Here is a 22,457-nt window from a genome sequence, read left to right on the forward strand (position 1 = left end):
ACCCTGGAAGCCACACGCCTCCTGCTGGGCTCTCAGGGTGGATTTCTTGGCTCTTTGGGAAGCCCGAAACCAGCTGGTTGCCTTGTTTGGCAAGCTGGCATCCCTGGGTGGCTTTCAAGTCAAGTCATGCGCAAAAAGGCGGCGGGCAGAAGCTGTGCCTTTCCATCTCTGCTTTGAGGGTGAGTGCATCTATATTGTAGTTTTGATGCAGATTAACCTCACCTGAACTGCCATGGCTCCCTGCTATGGGGTCCTGGGAGCTGTAGTTTCACCAAGGCTGTAGCTTTCTTCCAAATCCTCTTAGGTACATCTCTGTTGTAGAATGAAGGCAGTCTGGCACCATTCAGAAGTGCCATGGCTCAAAGTTATGGTATGTTTGGAGTTTATACTTTGCACTCTCTGGCAGAAAAAGCTCAAGACCCTTGTCAAACTACAACTCCCGTTATCCAGCCTTTGGAAAACTGCAACTCCCAGGATTTTATAGCATTAAGCCATGGCTCATATTGGTGAGACATACTACGGTAATTCATAGAATCATAGAATCAAAGAGTTGGAAGAGACCTCCTGGGCCATCCAGTCCAACCCCATTCTGCCAAGAAGCAGGAATATTGCATTCAAATCGCCCCTGACAGATGGCCATCCAGCCTCTGTTTAAAAGCTTCCAAAGAAGGAGCCTCCACCACACTCTGGGGCAGAGAGTTCCACTGCTGAACAGCTCTCACAGTCAGGAAGCTCTTCCTCATGTTCAGATGGAATCTCCTCTCTTGTAGTTTGAAGCCATGGCTCCACTGTGTCCTAGTCTCCGGGGAAGCAGAAAACAAGCTTGCTCCTAGAATCATAGAATCATAGAATCATAGAATCATAGAATCATAGAATCAAAGAGTTGGAAGAGACCTCCTGGGCCATCCAGTCCAACCCCATTCTGCCAAGAAGCAGGAATATTGCATTCAAATCACCCCTGACAGATGGCCATCCAGCCTCTGTTTAAAAGCTTCCAAAGAAGGAGCCTCCACCGCACTCCGGGGCAGAGAGTTCCACTGCTGAACGGCTCTCACAGTCAGGAAGTTCTTCCTCATGTTCAGGTGGAATCTCCTCTCTTGTAGTTTGAAGCCATTGTTCCATTGCGTCCTCCTCTCCAAGGAAGCAGAAAACAAGCTTGCTCCCTCCTCCCTGTGGCTTCCTCTCACATATTTATATATGGCTATCATATCTCCTCTCAGCCTTCTCTTCTTCAGGCTAAACATGCCCAGCTCCTTAAGCTGCTCCTCATAGGGCTTGTTCTCCAGACCCTTGATCATTTGAGTCGCCCTCCTCTGGACACATTCCAGCTTAGAGTCAATATCTCTCTTGAATTGTGGTGCCCAGAATTGGACACAATATTCCAGGTGTGGTCTAACCAAAGCAGAATAGAGCATGGGGAGCATGACTTCCCTGAATCTAGACACTATGCTCCTCTTGATGCAGGCCAAAATCCCATTGGCTTTTTTAGCCGCCACATCATATTGTTGGCTCATGTTTAACTTGTCGTCCACAAGGACGCCAATCAGATACAGATCGGATGTATCTGACTGTAGGTTCACACCAGTTTGGACTGCTGTGGCTTAATGTTATGGGATCCTGAGAGTTTGCACTCTCTAGCAGAGAAACCTTAGGACAAGTCAAACTACAACTCCCATTGTTTCCTAGCCTTGAGCCATGGCAGTTCAAGTGGTGCCAAACTGCATCCATTCAACAACCAATAGTCCTGTGTTTCCATCACACTACTTACTTACTTACTACTCAGTAAGTAAGTGCTGCTAAGAAAAAGATCTACACCAGCGCAAAAGCTGAGGTCCAAAGAAGAACAAGAGAACTCAAGAACATCTGGTGGACAAAGAAGGCTGAAGAAATCCAACACCTGGCAGGTACCCATGATGCTCAGGGATTTTTCAAAGCCACAAAGGTCATCTATGGACCAAGAAACCATGGCAATACAGCTTCTCCGCGCATCAGATGGAACCAAACTCCTGAAGGACCAAAAATCAATTGCACTACGCTGGAAAGAACACTACCAAAGCCTCCTGAACCGCAGCTCCAATGTGGCCGAAGAGGTCCTCTCACAAATCCTACAACAAAACCAGGGATGAGCTTGCAGCACTGCCTAGTTTGGAAGAAGTCAGCAATGCCATCAGCCAACAAAAGAATAACAAAGCCAGCGGACCTGATGGGATCCCTGCTGAAATTTTTAAAGAGGGAAGACCTGAGCTGACACAACAACTCCACCAGCTCATAGAAAAAAGTGTGGGTGACTGAGAAAATCCCAGCAGATTTCAAGGATGCCACCATCATCACCCTCTCCAAAAAGGGGGAAAGAACAGACTGCGGAAACTATCGAGGTATCTCCCTCCTAACCTCCGCTGGGAAAATCCTCGCAAGAATCCTTGCAAACCGCCTTCTGCCCCTCTCAGAAGACACCCTCCCAGAATCCCAGAATGGCTTCCGCCCTGCCACAGGAACCGTGGACATGATCTTCACTGCACAACAGCTCCAAGAAAAACACAGGGAACAAAATCAACCTCTGTACATGGCATTCATTGACCTTGCAAAGGCATTCGACACAGTGAATCGCAGCGCTCTCTGGACCATCCTCCAAAAAATTGGGTGCCCTAACAAATTTGTGAACATCCTTCCATCACAATCTAGGATTGTCATCTGCAAGGACGTTGCCCAGGGGACATTGCCTAAATGTTTTGATGTTTTGCCATCCTTCTGGGAGGCTTCTCTCATGTCCCCGCATGGGGAGCTGGAGCTGACAGAGGGAGCTCATCCACGCTCTCTCCGGATTCGAATCTCTGACCTGTTGGTCTTCAGTACTGCCGGCACAAGGCAACTTGGTTGAAATTGAAAATGAAGGCACAATGGCATCAATAGTTGCTTCTGCATGCATTCACTCGGAAGGGAAGGGAAGTCTTTGGCTGCAGTTTCACTTTGAAGGATGGAAAACAGCAGATTGTATTGTTTACATTTAGTTTAGACTTTGAGCAGTGGGAACATAAACTCTCCCTACATATACACCATAAATTACATTTATCTGAGCTCACTTCCTGCTTCGTTTTCCTTTACGTAACTTGTGACGGAGCAGAAAAACATGGTAAGAAATGCACAAATGTACACTTGGATGTATGATATATTCAACCATCTATCTATCTATCTATCTATCTATCTATCTATCTATCTATCTAAATGCTCTGTTCGTTTTGAGTGACATTATAACTCAAAAACCACTGGACAAAATTTGGCCAGTCTTAAATTGCCATCAAATGTGGCTTGAAATGAACAATATTTGGAAAATACTTAGGCGATCCCTCATAGTCTGAGGATGATGGTCCTCCAAATCCAGCGTCTTGGCAATGGGTCTGTAGTTGGCTGTGGAGCACTATTCTTCATGTTTTCCCACAGTGAGGACATCAGTTTCCAAGTGGAAGGCAGTCTCGGTCAGGGTTGGCTTGATGCATCTTCTTCCTCTTGGCACATTTCTCCCTTTTGCCCTCCATTCGTGTATCTTCAAATTCTGCAGCACTGCTGGTCACAGCTGACCTCCAGTTAGAGTGCTGAAGGGCCAGGGCTTCGCAGTTCTTGGTGTCTATGCCACAGTTTTTAAGCCCATCTTTACATCTTGGAGTCCTCATGGACAACATGAGCCAACATGTGATGTGGCAGCAAAAAAAGCCAATGGGATTTTGACCTGCATCAAGAGGAGCATAGTGTCTAGATCTAGGGAAGTCATGCTCCCCATGCTCTATTCCGCTTTGGTTAGACCACATCTGGAATATTGTGTCCAATTCTGGGCACCACAATTCAAAAGAGATATTGACAAGCTGGAATGTGTCCAGAGGAGGGCGACTAAAATGATCAAGGATCTGGAGAACAAGCCCTATGAGGAGCGGCTTAAGTAGCTGGGCATGTTTAGCCTGAAGAAGAGAAGGCTGAGAGGAGACATGATAGCCATGTGTAAATATGTGAGAGGAAGCCACAGGGAGGAGGAGGGAGCAAGCTTGTTTTCTGCTTCCCTGGAGACTAGGACGCAATGGAACAATGGCTTCAAACTCCAAGAGAGGAGATTCCATCTGAACATGAGGAAGAACTTCCTGACTGTGAGAGCCGTTCAGCAGTGGAACTCTCTGTCCCGGAGTGCGGTGGAGGCTCCTTCTTTGGAAGCTTTTAAACAGAGGCTGGATGGCCATCTGTCAAGGGGTGATTTGAATGCAACATTCCTGCTTCTTGGCAGAATGGGGTTGGACTGGATGGCCCATGAGGTCTCTTCCAACTCTTTGATTCTAGGATTCTATGATTCTGTTATCTCTTTTCCTGTCCACCAACATTATGTTTCCTGTTCTTGAGTTGGGAGTAGAGTAACTATTTTGGGAGACAGTGATCTTTGGGCATTCGGACAATGTGGCCTTCACTCCAGTGGAGTTGATGGCGTAGGAGCATCGCTTCAATGGTGGTGGCCTTTGCTTCTTCCAGCACACTGGCATTTGTCCTCCTGTCTTCCCAAGAGATTTGCAGATTTTTTTGGAGGCAATGCTGATGGAAACATTCCAGGAGTTGAGTGTGACATCTGTAGACAGTTCACGTTTCGCAGACATAGAACAGGGTTGGAAGGACAACAAGCCCCTTGGTATCCCTACGGATGTCCTGGTCCTCAAACACTCTCTGCTTCATTCAGAAGAATGCTGCACTCGCAGAGCTCAGGCGGTGCTGTATTTTGGTGTCAATGTTGACTTTTGTGGAGAGGTGGCTGCCAAGGGAGCGGAAATGGTCCACATTTTCTAATGTTACATTATTAAGCTGTGTTTCTGGCATTGCAGAAGGATTGGCTGGTGACTGCTGGAAGAGCACTTTTATTTATTTACTTCTAGCTTGGGGACCCAGTGGTGCCTGGGCTATTTGAGAAAGGCTTAGTCTAGATCCAATGTTGACTGGGTTCAGCGGGTGCGGGTGAACTACAACTCCCATATGTAAGTCCCAATGTCCATGGTCCACCCTCTTCCAAACTGCACCAGGATGTAGAGTGGATCATGGGGGCTCTGTGTATCAAGTTTGGTCTTGATCAGTCATTGGTGTGGGTTGCAGTGGTCTCAGGAAGCGAGTCCCATTGTCCATGGTCTGTCATCCCACAGACCGTACCAGGACATAGAGTAGGTCATGGGTGTGGGTGAACTACAACTCCCATATGTAAGTCCCAATGTCCATGATCCACCCTCTTCCAAACTGCACCAGGATGTAGAGTGGGTCATAGGGCTCTGTGTATCAAGTTTGGTCTTGATCAGTCATTGGTGTGGGTTGCAGTGGTCTCAGGAAGTGAGTGAAGGTACTGCAAGTCCCATTGTCCATGGTCTATCATCCCACAGACCGTACCAGGACATAGAGTAGGTCATGGAGACTCTGTGCGCCATGTTTGGTCTTGATCTGTCACTGGTGTGGGTCACAGTGGTGTCTGGAAGTGAGTGAAGGTACTATAAGTCCCATTGCACTCCAAAACTCCGGATGACCTCTCCCAGCGGTTTCATGTAATTGTTGAATAGCTTGGGGAGCAAAATAGATCCGTGCGGGACCCCCCAGATCAATGGCCAGGGGTCCAAGCAGGTGTCCCTCAGCTTTACCGACTGGGAAGGACTGGAGCCACAGTAAAACCATGCCCTCAATTCCCATCCCAGAGAGTCTTCCCAGAAGGATACCATGGTAGATGGTATCGAAAGCCGCTGAGATGTCCAGGAGAACCAGCAGGGTCCCACTCCCCCTGCCCAGTTCCCAGCGGAGGTCATCCACCAAGGCGACCATGATAGGTTTGGATATGCAAATGACTTATTGTGCAATGTTTCTGTTCCAGTCAAATAGACTGAAGAAGAAGAAAGAGAAAGATGGGGACGGTCAAAAGCAAGAGAAGATTGCCAGAACTGGAAGCCACCGAGGACATTCAAATAATGGAGGACCTGAAATACCTCCCGGATGAGCTGCTGCTGCTGATCCTGAGCTGGGTGCCCGGCCGGAGCCTGGTGAGGGAGTGCCGCTTGGTGTGCCGCAAGTGGAGGGACCTCATTGACAAGCCCACCCTTTGGAGACTCAAGTGCCAACGGGACCCGCTCAGCAAGGCGGCCGTGGAAGCTGTCCAGGGCGCTTCCCAAATAGACTGGCGCCGAATCTATCGCCTGCGGCCTTTTGGGAGGAATCTGATCAAGAACCCCCGCGGAAAGAGTGAGTCAATCCATATCAAGGTGCGGGGAGGGTATTACAGAATCCTAGAGCTGGAAGGGACCCCAAAGGTCATCCAGTCCAATCCCTTTCTGCCATGCAAGAAGACACAATCCAAGCCATCCTGACAGATAGCCAGTCAGCCTCTATTGAATCATAAGATCCTCTATTTGGAAGGGACCCCAAAGGTCATCCAGTCCAACCTCTTTCTGCATGCAAGAAGACATAATCCAAGCCATCCTGAAAGATAGCCAGTCAGTCTCTGTTGAATCATAAGATCCTGTATTTGGAAGGGACCCCAAAGGCCATCCAGTCCAACCCCTTTCTGCATGCAAGAAGACACAATCCAAGCCCTCACAAAAGATGGCCAGCCTTTTTTGAGCCATAGAATCCTAGAGGTGGAAGGGACCCAAAGGTCATCCAGTCCAACCCCTTTCTGCCATGCAAGAAGACACAATCCAAGCCCTCCCAAAAGATGGCCAGTCAGCCTCTATTGAATTATAAGATCATGTATTTGGAAGGGACCCCAAAGGTCATCCAGTCCAACCCCTTTCTGCATGCAAGAAGACACAATCATCTTTTGTCATCTTTTGTTGAGTCAAAGGATCCTAGAGTTGGAAAGGACCCCAAAGTGCATCCAATCAAGCCCCATTCTGCCAGGCAGGAAGATACACTCCAAGCTCTCCCAGCAGATGGCCAGTCAGCCTCTGTTGAATCATAGGATCCTAAAGTTGAAAGGGACCTCAAAGGTCATCCAGTCCAACCCATGTCTCATGCAAGAAGACACAATCCAAGCCCTCCTGACAGATAGCCAGTCAGCCTCTGGAAAGGACCCCAAAGATCATTCAATCCAGCTCATTCTGCCATGCAGGAAGACACAATCCAAGCCTTCCTGACAGGTGGCCAGTCAGCATTTATTGAATCATAGGATCCTAGAGATGAAAGGGACCTCAAAGGTCATCCAGTCCAACCCCTTTCTCATGCGAGAAGACACAATCCAAACCATCCTGACAGATGGCCAGTCAGCCTCTATTGAATCATAAGAACCTAGAGTTCAAAGGGACTCCAAAGGTCATCCAGTCCAACCCCTTTCTGTCATGCAAGAAGACACAATCCAAACCATTCTGACAGATAGCCAGTCAGCATCTCTTGAATCATAGAATCCTAGAGTTGGAAGGGACCACAAAGGTCATCCAGTCCAACCCCTTTCTGCCATGCAAGACCCAATCCAAGTCCTCCTGACAGATGGCCAATCAGCTTCTGTTGAATCATATGATCCTAGAGTTAGAAGGGACCCCAAAGGTCATCCAGTCCAACCCCTTTCTGTCATGCAGGAAGACACAGTCCAAGCCATCCTGACAGATATATAAATAAAGTGTTGTTGTTGTTGTTCCCTGACCATTGACCCTTTGGGTCACCCTTCTCTCTTGTGTTCCCAGACCACTTTCAAGACTGGAAGATCGAATACAGCTGGATAGACATGAACGAGAAGGACAGCACGGGAGAAGTGATGGTCTTTCGCTGCTTTTCACTTGGGTGAGTTGTGCAAGGTTGCCCCAAATCGGGTCTTGACACCTTAATGCTACTGGGTGCATCGACACTATCGAAAGAACCCTACTTGAACTGCCATAGCTGAATGCTACGGAATCCTGGGAGTTGTAGTTTTACAAAGACTCCAGGATTCACTGCCAAAGAGGGATGGCGCCTCACCAGGGTGTAGCTCCAAGAATTCCACACCATTGAGCCATCGCAGTCCGTGTGGAGTCAAACTACATTAATTCCATAGTACAGATACACTGGAACAAGGAAGAGGTACGGACAGGCTTGCAAAGTTTGCAAACCTTTTACCATTTTTGCTTTTTCGTGCCCAAAGGTTTGCAAAGTCTCAGGTGGTTGATTTGCTGGAAGAAGGCTTAGGAGAAGAACTCATGGACACCTTCCAACCTGACATTTTTATTGCTGACTGGTGAGTTCTGCAACACTTTAATTCCATGCCGTGTAAGTGAAAAGTTAAAAGAATGGGTGCATCTACACTCAATGTTCAATGAGAGCCCGAGCTTCTCGTATGCTTCTGCAAAGATGTTTAGAGCAGCTTGTAGATCTTATTCTGAATGTGCACAGACTACATTATCATCGGCATATTGGAGTTCTATAACAAATGTCATTGTAACCTTGGTTTTGGTTTTGGTTTTGAGTCTGCAGTTGGTAAATAGTTTGCCATCTGTCCGATAGATTATTTTCACACCGGTGGGAAGCTTCCCATCAACAAGATGAAGTATCTTGTTCCAAGCATGTGAGTAGGGCATCTGCATAGAACACCACCTGGGCACAGGAGGTCTCCAGGCAGCAAGCAGTCAAGGGTTACTGAACGCCACCCAGGCTAATGCTGTCTCCAAGGCAGCAAACAATTCAAAGGGAACAAAGGCCAGGACACTTCTAAAATAACAACAACAATAATAATGTCTCCAGGCAGCAAGCAATCAAGGGTTAGTGAACACCACCCAGGCAAAGGAGGTCTCCAGGTAGCAAACAATTCAAAGGGAATAAAGCCAGGCTACTTCAACAACAACAACATCTATTATTGTTGTATGTTGACAACCTGAGCTTCTTGTATGCTTCTCCAAAGGTGTTTAGAGCAGCTTGTAGATCTTCTTCTGAATGCGCACAGACTACGTTATCATCGGCATATTGGAGTTCTATAACAGATGTCATTATGACCTTGGTTTTGGCTTTGAGTCTGCAGAGGGTAAATAGCTTGCCATCTGCCCAATAGATTTTCACTCCGGTGGGAAGCTTCCCATCAACAAGATGAAGTATCTTGTTCCAAGCATGTGAGTAAGGCATCTGCATAGAACACCACCTGGGCACAGGAGGTCTCCAGGCAGCAAGCAATCAAAAGTTACTGAATGCCACCCAAGCCAAGGCAGCAAACAATTCAAAGGGAGCAAAGGCCAGGCTACTTCTAAAATAATAACAATAATAATGTTTCCAGGCAGCAAGCAGTCAAGGGCTAGTGAGCACCACCCAGGCAAAGGAGGTCTCCAGGTAGCAAACAATTCAAAGGGAATAAAAGCCAGGCTACTTCTACAACAACAGCAACAACAACAACAACGCCTATTATTGTTGTATGTTCAGGGAGACCCCAAGCTTCTTGTATGCTTCTGCAAAGGTGTTTAGAGCAGCTTGTAGATCTTCTTCTGAATGCACATAGACTACGTTATCATCGGCATATTGGAGTTCTATAACAGATGTCGTTTATTTATTTATTATTTATTTGCTTCACTTCTATACCACATTTTTCAGCCCTTAACAGGCGACTCAATGCGGTTCGTTGTGACCTTGGTTTTGGCTTTGAGTCCACAGAGGGTAAATAGCTGTCTGAAGATGATTGGTCAGGTGCAGAAGTTAAGGAGAGTCAAGATAATGAGAGCATAGATAGAAAGAAAAGCGTTTGTAAGCAGAGACAAAGCCGCCCTGAGAAGTCTTCGGGCTGATGTGGGTGGGATAGAAATAGTGTAAACAAACAAACAAACAAACAAATTCAGAGGCAAAGACGACCACTTTGTTTACAGGAAAATAAAGATGTCAAACCTTTATCTGGTGGTAAAGTTAAGAGAAATGCTTTCCTTTCAGTTTTGGGATATGGAAAAGCCTTATATTGATTCATGGGAAAGAGTTGCCTCAGTTGGGTCAACGTTGGGATTTCATCACGGTCTTGCTTTCAAGTGCTCTTAGTTTCATGTACCAAGTTTTTGCCAAGCTCCAGATTTGTGTATGGGATTTTTTCCTGCTGCCTTGTTTCATGGATTCATGTGCCTAGTTTCATGGATTTTATGTACCTATAGATCTTGTTTCCCCCTTAATACGCTTCCTCACATTGTGGTGACCCACAACAATAACATTATTGTTACTTCATAACTGTAATTTTGCTACTGTTATGAATCATAATATAAATATCTGATATGCAGGATGTATTTTAATTCACTAGATCAATTTGGGCACAAATACCTGATATGCCCAAATCTGAATACGAGTGGGGTTGCGGGGGATTGATTTTGTCATTTGGGAGTTGTAGTTGCTGGGATTTATAGTTCACCTACAATCAAAGAGCATTCTGAACTCCACCAATGATGGAATTGAACCAAAATTGGCACACAGAACTCCCATGGCCAACAGAAAATACTGTAAGGGTTTGGTGGGCATTAACCTTGAGTTTTGGAGTTGTAGTTCACCCACATCCAGAGAGCACTGTGGACTCAAACAATGATGGATCTGGACCAAACTTGGCATGAATACTCAATATGCCCAAATGTGAACACTGTTGGAGTTTGGGGAAAATAAACCTTGACATTTGGGAGTTGTAGTTGCTGAGAGTTATAGTTCACCTACAATCAAAGAGCATTCTGAACTCCACCAATGATGGAATTGAACCAAACTTGGCTCACAGAACTCCCATGGCCAACAGAAAATACTGTAAGGGTTTGGTGGGCATTGACCTTGAGTTTGGGAGTTGTAGTTCGCCCACATCTAGAGAGCACTGTGGACTCAAAGAATGATAGATCTGGGCCAGATTTGGCATGAATACTCAATATGCCCAAATGTGAACACTGTTGGAGTTTGTGGAAATAGACCTTGACATTTGGGAGATGTAGTTGCTGGGATTTATAGTTCACCTACAGTCAAATAACATTTTGAACTCCACCAACGATGGAATTGAATCAAACTTGGCACACAGAACTCCCATGACCAACAGAAAATATTGTAAGGGTTTGGAGGGCATTGACCTTGAGTTCTGGAATTGTAGTTCACCCACATCCAGAGAGCACTGTGGACTCGAACTGTGATGGATCTGGACCAAACTTAGCATGGATACTCAATATGCCCAAATGTGAACACTGTTGGAGTTTGGGGGAAATAAACCTTGACGTTTGGGAGTTGTAGTTGCTGAGAGTTATAGTTCACCTACAGAGGCGGCCCTAGGTAATTTTCAACGGTAAGCAAACAGTATTTTGGTGCCCCCCCCCCCCAACCAATCATTGATTTATATTTTCTGTTTGTCATGGGAGTTCTGTGTGCCATATTTGGTTCAATTCCATCATTGGTGGAGTTCAGAATGCTCTTTGATTTTAGGTGAACTATACATCCCAGTAACTACAAGTCACATATGTCAAGGTCTATTTTCCCCCAAGAGCACCTCAAGAGCGCCCCTGAGCAAAATCAACTGTACTGCGAACTCTTACTTTGCGTAATGGTTGAGCCGCCCCTGTTCACCTACAATCATAGAGCATTCTGAACTCCACCAATGATGGAATTGAACCAAACTTGGCACACAGAACTCCCATTGCCAACAGAAAATACTGGAAGGGTTTGGTGGGCATTGACCTTGAGTTTGGGGGTTGTAGTTCACCCACATCAAGAGAGCACTGTGGACTCAAACGGTGATGGATCTGGACCAAACTTGGCATGAATACTCAATAGGCCCAAATGTGAACACTGTTGGAGTTTGGGGAAATAGACCTTGACATTTGGGAGTTGTAGTTACTGGGATTTATAGAACATTCTGAACCCCACGGACGACAGAATTGGGGCAAACTTCCCATACAAACAATGATGGCTCAGGATCAAACTTGGTACAGGTACTCAATAGGCCCAAATGTGAACACTGTTGTAGTTGGGGAAAACGCACCTTGACATTTTGAAGTTGTTGTTGCTGAGAGTTATAGTTCACCTACAATCAAAGAGTATTCTGAACACCACCAGCATTGGAAATGGGACAAACTTCCCACACAGAATCCCCATGACCAACAGGAAATACTGTGCTTTCTTATGGTCTTTGGTGACCCCTCTGACCCCCTCTTGAGACCCCTCCAGGGGTCCTGACCCCCAGGTTGAGAAATGCTGCTCTAGAAGCTTATGGATTATTTTATATATTGGAAACTTTACTGTTTTTGGAAAATGCTGCTAGACATACAGCACAGAAACCACAAAACACCCCAAAGTTGATGACGATGGTGGTAATTTTAACTTTCATCAACAACCGATGTCCCTAATCTGTACGGCAGTGTTTCTCAACCTGGGGGTCAAGAGGGGGTGTCAAAGGGGTTGCCAAAGACCATAAGAAAACATAGTATTTTCTGTTGGTCTTTGGGATTCTGTGTGGGAAGTTGGTGGACTTCAGAATGCTTTTTGGTTGTAGGTGAACTATAAATCCCAACAACTACAACTCCCAAATGTCAAGGTCTATTTTCCCCAGACTCCACCTGTGTTCACATTTGGGCATATTGAGTATTTGTGCCAAGTTTGGTTCAGATCCATCATTGCATGAATTCACAGCACTCCTCTGGATGTAGGTGAACTACAACTCCCAAACTCAAGGTCAATGCTCACAAAACCCTTCCAGTGTTTTCTGTTGGTCATGGGAGTTCTGTGTGCCAAGTTTGGTTTAAATCCATCTCTGATGGATTATAAGTGAATTATAAATCCCAGCAACCACAACTCCTAATTTACAAAATCAATCCTCCCCCAACCCCACGAGTAGTCACATTTGAGCATATTGGGTATTTGTGCTCATTTTAGTCCAGTGAATGAAAATCCATCCTGCATATCGGATTTTTACATTTTGATTTATAACAGTAGTAAAATGACAGGTATCACGTAACAACGAAAACAATATTATGGTTGGGGGTCACCACAACATATGGAACTGCATTAAGGGGTCACAGCATTAGCATGGTTGAGAACCATTGCTTGTACGGCATCATGCTCTCTGTCCTCTGCAGGTGGCGTGCCCTGGACAACTATGGGCGCATCCACAAAATCGAAGTCGACCTCCTGGCCGCTGACCGGACTTCAGTCATCTCCAGTTTCCTTGCTGAGCCCAAACCCATCCTGCAGCCGAACGACACTCAATACCAACAGGTTCCCTTTGTGCCACCATTTCTCTTCTTTTGCACAGAGCTTCCCAAAGGGAATTCCAGGGCTGCGTCTACACACTGTCGAAGGAATGCAGCTTGGACTGGCCTGGCTCACTGCGATGGGATCCCGGGAGTTGTAGTTTAGCCTTCCCTACCCAGGAGCTCTGCTGCATCACCAACCTACAAATACCAGAAATCCATTACATTGTTCTACAGTGTCGGTGTGCCCCTTGGTAAAACTACAAATCCCAGGACGCCATAGCACTGAGCCACGACAATTTGTGTAATGCCAAAAATCATTCTATCCATGGCAATATGCATGTATACTATAGTGTTGTTGTACCACTTAGTGAAACTATAACTCCCAGGATGCCATAGCGTTGAGCCATAGCAATTTGTGTGATGCCAAAACTATCCAGAGCAAAATGCATGTATTCTACAGTGCAGATGTGCCCCTTAGTAAAACTATACATCCCAGAATGCCACAGCATTCAGCTATGTATGATGTCAAAATGCATTCATTCTATACATGGCAAAATGCATTTACTCTATAGTGTCGATGTGCCCCTTAGTAAAACTACAACTCCCAGGATGCCATAGCACTGAGCCACGGAAATTCGTGTGATGCAAAAATCCTTCTATCCATGGCAAAATGCATGTATTCTACAGTGTCAATATGCTCCTTAGTAAAACTATAAATCCCAGAATGCCACAGCATTGAGCCAATTTGTGTGATGTCAAAATGCATTCATTTTATCCATGGAAAAATGCATAAAACTATAACTGCCAGAACGCCATAGCACTGAGCCACGACAATTTGTGTAATGCAAAAATCATTCTATCTATAGCAAAATGCATGTATTCTACAGTGTCAGTGTTCCCTTTAGTAAAACTACAACTCCCAGGACACCATAGCGCTGAGGCATGGCAATTTGTGTGATGCCAAAACACATTCATTCTATCCAGGGCAAAATGCATGTATTCTATAGTGTAGATGTGCCCCTTAGTAGAACTGTAAATCCCAGAATGCCACAGCATTGAGCCAATTTGTGTGATATCAAAATGCATTCATTCTATCAATGCCAAAATGCATTTATTCTAAGGTGTAGATGAGCCCCTTAGTAAAACTACAACTCCTAGGACGCCACAGCATTGAGCCATGGCAATTCACGTGATGCCCTTAGTAAAACTACAACCCCTTAGTAAAACTACAACTTGCAGGATGCCATAGCATTGAGCCATGGCAATTTATGTGACGCGAAAATGCACTCATTCTATAGTGTACATGTGCCCCTTAGTAAACTACAACTCCCAGGACACTGTAGCATTGATGCATTCCTTCTATCCATGGCAAAATGCATTTATTGTATAGTGTAGATGTGCCCCTTAGTAAAACTACAACTCCTAGGATGCCACAGCACTGAACCATGGCAATTCGTGTGATGCCAAAATGCATTCATTCTATCCAAGGCAAAATGAATGTATTCTATAGTGTCGATGTGCCCCTTAGTAAAACTACAACTCCTAGGATGCCACAGCACTGAGCCATGGCAATTCGTGTGATGTCAAAATGCATTCATTCTATCCAAGGCAAAATGAATGTATTCTATAGTGTCGATGTGCCCCTTAGTAAAACTACAACTCCTAGGATGCCACAGCACTGAACCATGGCAATTCGTGTGATGCCAAAATGCATTCATTCTATCCAAGGCAAAATGAATGTATTCTATAGTGTCGATGTGCCCCTTAGTAAAACTACAACTCCTAGGATGCCACAGCACTGAGCCATGGCAATTCGTGTGATGTCAAAATGCATTCATTCTATCCATTGCAAAATGCTTGTATTCTATAGTGTTGATGTGCCCCTTGATAAAACTACAACTCCCAGGACGCCATAGCATTGAGCTAATATTTTATTTATTATTTATTTACGGTATTTATATTCCACCCTTCTCACTCCGGAGGGGACTCAGAGCGGATCACAATCCACATATACATGGCAACATTCAATGCCGTAGACACACAACGTATATAGAAGGACACACAGAGGCTATTTAACTTTCCAGCTTCATGAGGGTATGCTTAAATTCCGGCCACCAGGGGAGCTGTTGCTTCACCGTCCATTTGTGACACTGATGAAGTATTTCCTCATTCTTTTGCACACTGCTGGAGATTTTTATGGCGTCGTAAATTAGTTAACTTAGCCTCCCCACATAAAGCGGTACCTAAATTTCCTACTTGACAGATGCAACTGTCTTTTGTGCTGCAAAGGTCGACAGCAAGCTAGACTATTAATGGTCGGGAGCTTACTCTGACACGGGCTGGCTTCGAACTCATGATTTCTCAGTCAGTAGTGATTTCCAGCATAAAGCGTGACCTGAATTTCCTACTTGACAGATGCAACCGTCTTTCAGGCTGCATAGGTCGACAGCAAGCTAGACTATTTATGGTTGGGAGCTTACTCCGACCTGGGCTGGTTTCAATCTCATGACTTCTCAGTCTGTAGTGATTTCCAGCATAAAGCGCTACCTAAATTTCCTACTTGACAGATGCAACTGTCTTTCGGGCTGCAAAGGTTGACAGCAAGCTAGACTATTAATGGTCGGGAGCTTACTCTGACACGGGCTGGCTTCGAACTCATGATTTCTCAGTCAGTAGTGATTTCCAGCATAAAGCGGTACCTAAATTTCCTACTTGACAGATGCAACTGTCTTTCAGGCTGCATAGGTCAACAGCAAGCTAGACTATTTATGGTTGGGAGCTTACTCCGACCCGGGCTAGTTTCAAGCTCATGACTTCTCAGTCAGTAGTGATTTCCAGCATAAAGCGGTACCTGAATTTCCTACTTGACGGATGCAACTGTCTTTCAGGCTGCATAGGTCAACAGCAAGCTAGACTATTTAGATGTGCCCCTTAGTAAAGCTACAACTCCCAGAGTTTTCTTTCCCGTTTTCTTTCCCTTTTGCAGGTGACCCACGTTTTCCAGAAATACGGCCCCGGAGTCCGCTATATTCGTTTCAGCCACGCAGGGAATCACAGTGATTCGTGGCAAGGACATTCATCGGCTATTGTTACATTCTCCTTGAAGCCGCTGTATGCATCCACGCTGTCACATTAATCCAATTCGGCACCACTGTAACTGCCATGGCACAATGCCTTGGAGTCCTGGGAGTTGTAGTTTCCCTAGGTCTTGAGCCTCCCCTGCCAGAGTGTGTGGGTGCTTCAACAAACTACAGCTCCCGGGACTCCGTAGCTTTGAGCCACAGCAATGCAAGTCAGATCAGGCTGCGTTCATTCCACAATGTTGATGCACCCGAAATATCTCACTGAACTACAACTCCCATGGCTACATAACATTGAACCATGGCATTTCAAGTGGATCCCTCTCTACAGTGTGCTGGCTGTTGTATTGGATCACACGTCGGACAATTCCCAAGTGTCTAGGACTGTGCAATGTATCGGCGAATCATGCGTGCTGATCCGGTGACCTTCTGCAGCTGACAAGTGGTGATTTTGTCCACGTTGATTGTGTTTAAGTGCAGGCCAAGGTCTTTAGGCACTGCACCCAGTGTGCCGATCACCACTGGGACCGCCTTGACTGGCTTGTGCCAGAATCTTTGCAGTTCGAATTATTATTATTATTATTATTATTATTATTATTATCATTATTATTATTATTATTATTATCATTATTATTATTAGAAGCACAACAAGATGAGTCCACAGCAGACAAGATCACTCTTCTGGCTGTTGTATTGGATCACACATGTCAGACAATTCACAAGTGTCTAGGACTGTGTGATATATCGGCGAATCATGCGTGCCGATCCAAGTAGAGTGACCTTCTGCAGCTGACAAGTGGTGATTTTCTCCACGTCGATTGTGTTTAAGTGCAGGCCAAGGTCTTTAGGCACTTGGATCACACGTCGGACACTTCCCAAGTGTCTAGGACTGTGTGATGTATTGGCGAATAATGTGTGCAGATCCCAGTAAGGTGGCCTTTTGCAGCTGGCAGATGATAATCTTGTCAGTGCCAATTGTGTTTAAGTGCAGGCCAAGGTCTTGAGGCACTGCACCCAGTGTGCCGATCACCACTGGGACCACATTTACTGGCTTGTGCGACAGTCTTTGCAGTTCGATCTTTAAATCCTCATATCGTGTCAGCTTTTCCAGTTGTTTCTCTTCAATCCTGCTGTCGCCTGGGATTGCAACATCGAGGATCCATACTTTGTTTTTTAACACGATTGTTTGGTCTGGAGTATTATGCTCCAAAACTCTGAATCCCGAAGTCCCAGAGTACCTTGACGTGTTCATTTTCTGTAACTTTTTCCGGCTTGTGATCCCACCACTTCTGTCGCAGGCAGATTGTGTTTGTGGCACAGGTTCCAATGGATCATCTGAGCAAGGGTGTTGTGCCTCTGCTTGGAGTCTGTCTGCGCAATCTTCTTGCAGCAGCTGAGGATCTGTTGCATTGTTTCACCTGCTTCCTTGCAAAGTCTACGCTTGGGAGTCTGTCGTCGACTTTTCAATCCTGGCTTGGATGGCCTTGATTCGAATGGCTTCTTCTTGAGCTGCCAGAATCAGGCCCTCCTTTGTCTCCTTTTTCAGAGTCCCATTTGTGAGCCACAGCCATGTTTTTTCCTTGTCAATTTAGCTCTCAGTTTTTCCCAGGAACTGTCCATGGAGAACCTTCTTTCTTTTGCTAATTTTCTCTTCTGCTCTGCATTGTATTTTTAAGATATTCCCTCTTTGTCGTTTGCACTTTGAGTAGTTTTCTACTATTGACTTCCCTCAATATTGGTTTTTGACTGCCTTTCTATTATTATTATTATTATTATTATTATTATTATTATTATACTGACACAAAAACACAGTCTGTCACAGCAAACGAGATCTCTATGCTGGATTTCATATAAAAAATCACAAGTCAAACACTTCCCAAGTGTCTAGGACTGTGTGATTTATTATTATTATTATTATTATTATTATTATTATTATTGACACAAAAGCACGGTACGTCACAGCAAATGAGATCTCTATGCTGGATTTCGTATTCCAAAATCACAAGTCGAACACTTCCCAAGCGTCTAGGACTGTGTGATGTATTTATTATTATTATTATTATTATTATTGACACAAAAGCACAGTATATGTCACAGCAAACGAGATCTCTATGCTGGATTTCGTATCCCAAAATCACAAGTCGAACACTTCCCAAGCGTCTAGGACTGTGTGATGTATTTATTATTATTATTATTATTGACACAAAAGCACAGTCTGTCACAGCAAACGAGATCTCTATGCTGGATTTCGTATCCCAAAATCACAAGTCGAACACTTCCCAAGCGTCTAGGACTGTGTGATGTATATTATTATTATTATTATTATTATTATTATTATTATTATTGACACAAAAGCACAGTATATGTCACAGCAAACGAGATCTCTCTGCTGGATTTCGTATCCCAAAATCACAAGTCGAACACTTCCCAAGCGTCTAGGACTGTGTGATGTATTTATTATTATTATTATTATTATTATTATTGACACAAAAGCATGGTACGTCACAGCAAACGAGATCTCTATGCTGGATTTCGTATCCCAAAATCACAAGTCGAACACTTCCCAAGCGTCTAGGACTGTGTGATGTATTTATTATTATTATTATTATTGACACAAAAGCACAGTCTGTCACAGCAAACGAGATCTCTCTGCTGGATTTCGTATCCCAAAATCACAAGTCGAACACTTCCCAAGCGTCTAGGACTGTGTGATGTATTTATTATTATTATTATTATTATTATTATTGACACAAAAGCATGGTACGTCACAGCAAACGAGATCTCTATGCTGGATTTCGTATCCCAAAATCACAAGTCGAACACTTCCCAAGCGTCTAGGACTGGGTGATGTATTTATTATCATTATTATTATTATTATTATTATTATTATTGACACAAAAGCACAGTCTGTCACAGCAAACGAGATCTCTATGCTAGATTTCGTATCCCAAAATCACAAGTCGAACACTTCCCAAGCATCTAAGACTGTGTGATATATTATTATTATTATTATTATTATTATTATTGACACAAAAGCACAGTCTGTCACAGCAAACGAGATCTCTCTGCTGGATTTCGTATCCCAAAATCACAAGTCGAACCCTTCCCAAGCGTCTAGGGCTGTGTGATGTATATTATTATTATTATTATTATTATTATTATTATTATTGACACAAAAGCACAGTATGTCACAGCAAATGAGATCTCTCTGCTGGATTTCGTATCCCAAAATCACAAGTTGAACACTTCCCAAGCGTCTAGGACTGTGTGATGTATTTATTATTATTATTATTATTATTATTATTATTATTATTATTATTGCTATTAACACAAAAGCACAGTATGTCACAGCAAACGAGATCTATATGCTAGATTTCGTATCCCAAAATCACAAGTCGAACCCTTCCCAAGCATCTAGGACTGTGTGATGTATTTTCAAATGATGCGGGCAGATCCAAGTCAGGTGGCCTTTTGCATACAATCCTAGAATCAAAGAGTTGGAAGAGACCTCCTGGGCCATCCAGTCCAACCCCATTCTGCCAAGAAGCAGGAATATTGCATTCAAATCACCCCTGACAGATGGCCATCCAGCCTCTGCTTAAAAGCTTCCAAGGAAGGAGCCTCCACCACACTCCGAGGCAGAGAGTTCCACTGCCGAATGGCTCTCACAGTCAGGAAGCAGTTGACACATTGTGATTTTGTCAATGTGTATTGTTTCCAAATGCCAGCTGAGATCTTTTGGCACGGCACCCAGTGTGCCCATGACCATTGGACCACCTGGACTGGTTGATGCCGCAGCTGTTGCAGTTCGATTTTGAGGTCTTGATAGCGACTGAGTTTTTCCTGTTGTTTTTCCTCAATGCGACTCTCACCTGGAATGGTGACATCAATAATCCAGACTTTTCCCTTTTCCACAGTCATTATGTCTGGTGTGTTGTGTTCCAAAACTTTGTCAGTCTGGATTCCAAAGTTGCACAGTATTTTTGCGTGTTCATTTTCCACGACCTTTGCAGGTTTGTGATCCCCTTACCAATTCTTTGGTGCTTATTTATTTCTCGTGTCAGGGCAGCCAGTCAAATATATTACATTTCTAACAGAACAAAGCAAACAAAACAAACAGAGAATACAAAATGTGTGAGTTTGTTAGTTGATTAAATGTCCTTTGACCAGTATCTGGCCACTTGGAGTGCCTCTGATGTTGCCGCAAGAAGGTCCTCCCTTGTGCATGTGACCGGGCTCAGGGTGCATTGCAGCAGGTGGTCAGTGGTTTGCTCCTCTCCGCACTCACATGTTGAGGATTCCACTTTGTGGCCCCATTTCTGAAGGTTGGCTCTGCATCTCGTGGTGCCAGAGCGCAGTCTGTTCAGCGCCTTCCAAGTCGCCCAGTTTTCTGTGTGCCCAGGGGGGAGTCTCTCATCTGGTATCACCCATGGATTGAGGTGCTGGGTTTGAGCCTGCCACTTTTGGACTCTCGCTTGCTGAGGTGTTCCAGCGAGTGTCTCTGTAGATCTTAGAAAACTATGTCTGGATTTAAGTCGTTGACGTGCTGGCTGATACCCAAACAGGGGATGAGCTGGAGATGTCCCTGCCTTGGTCCTTTCACTATTGGCTGCTACTTCCCGGCGGATGTCAGGTGGTGCGATACCGGCTAGACAGTGTAATTTCTCCAGTGGTGTGGGGCGCAGACACCCCGTGATAATTTCTTTGCTGCTGGCAGGTGGTCCTTGTGACATAAATTCCAGTGAATCATCTGGGCCACAGAGTTGTGCCTCTGTTTGTAGTCTGTCTGTGCGATTTTCTTGCAACAGCTGAGGAGATGGTCCATGGTCTCATCAGCTTCCTTGCACAGTCTGCATTTTGGGTCATCCGCTGATATTTCCATCCTGGCCTTAATGTCATTGGTTCTGATGGCTTGCTCCTGGGCTGCGGGAATCAGGCCTTCTGTCTCCTTCTTCAGGGTTCCATTCATGAGCTATAACCCTCCTCCTCCTCCTCCTCCTCCTCTTCTTCTTCTTCTTCTTCTGCCTATGAGGCTGTTTGATCAATATATGAATATAATATATTATTACATTTTTATATTATATTATATTTTTCCATGAACTTTCTAATGCCTTTGAGACTATTTGGTCATCTTTCACTGTTGCTTTGATAATGTTTTTACTGCAGGTTGGACTGGAGGCCTATTCCATTCTATTCTATACTATTCTATTCTATTCTATTTAATATAATATATTAGTATATTATATTATTATAGAATATATTGATATAATGTGTTATTACAATATTATATTATAATATTATGTTTCTCTATGAGCTTTTGTGATGAATCTAACCTTTTGCCAGGAGGCCGAAGCCTGGAAGTCAGTAGCTGACATGTTGAGAGATAGGCAGGAAGGCAAAGAGGCAAGAGGGAGGAGTCAGCTGACTCCTGATTGGCTAGAGCAATCAGGGGAGAAGTTAGCTTTTAGAGGGAAAAAGGCTGTGTCTTTTGACAAGCTGAGAGAAGGGTTTTAAACATCGAAGAGTGTAGAAGGAATTTAGGAAGAGGGAGCTGAGTGGAATTTAGACAGGGAGGGAAAACTTTTGAAGTGAGCCTTGTGGCTAGAGCAAAGGAAGGGCGAAGGTTCCTAGATCGCTGTACATAGGAGGGTCAGTGAAGGAAAGCCTGTTTGCTCTGTGAGGCAGTCAGTGGACTGATCTCAGGGACACACTGTGTCAGAGAGGTGAACAGTGTGAAGCAAGGGACTCACAGGAAACAAAAGTTTTAGTCTTAAGAGAAGACTACTTGTCTAACCAGCTAAGCCTCAGTAACCGCATTACGCTTATGTACCACTCATATTAAGAGTTGATTTGTTTACCAAGTTTAAATAAACCTGTTTCTAATTCATTTTTAAACTGGTGTCTGCCTCGGTCTGTCACACTCATTAGATCTCAGCTAGCCTAAAGACAACTTAATTTCAGTCCAGTCAGTGAGAGAAGCAGTCATTAAAGAAGAACTAAGGGCTTGAACACACTTTACCTATTTCACATTCACACTTATGTTTTCCTCAGACAGATAATTGAGGTGGTGGTGGTGAATTTACCAAATACATCGGTCATTAACATCGTTAATACAGTTGGTCACATAATAATATTACTGAGGTGGGATAAGAGAGTCTTTCCCCCTTGTCATAGTCATTTATCTTTGTTAAATTGGTGTCCAACGTTTCGTAAACTCGTTAAAGTAGTGTCCAACTGAACGTTAATC

At 44.5% G+C, this 22,457-nt stretch overlaps 1 protein-coding gene across 1 annotated transcript; it reads left to right on the forward strand.

The window, feature by feature from the left end:
• The first annotated feature begins 5 nt into the window (after positions 1-5).
• On the forward strand, positions 6-17,488 carry LOC132780824 (F-box only protein 17-like). Its single transcript, XM_067461712.1, has 6 exons — positions 6-179; positions 5,873-6,237; positions 7,674-7,770; positions 8,108-8,200; positions 13,014-13,152; positions 16,117-17,488. The coding sequence occupies exons 2-6, from the start codon at positions 5,904-5,906 to the stop codon at positions 16,264-16,266; spliced, it is 813 nt and encodes a 270-aa protein (XP_067317813.1). The 5' UTR covers positions 6-179; positions 5,873-5,903; the 3' UTR covers positions 16,267-17,488.
• Positions 17,489-22,457: the final 4,969 nt, after the last annotated feature.

This window comes from Anolis sagrei, chromosome Y (genome assembly GCF_037176765.1).
Source record: "Anolis sagrei isolate rAnoSag1 chromosome Y, rAnoSag1.mat, whole genome shotgun sequence".
Taxonomy (NCBI): Eukaryota; Metazoa; Chordata; class Lepidosauria; order Squamata; family Dactyloidae; genus Anolis; species Anolis sagrei.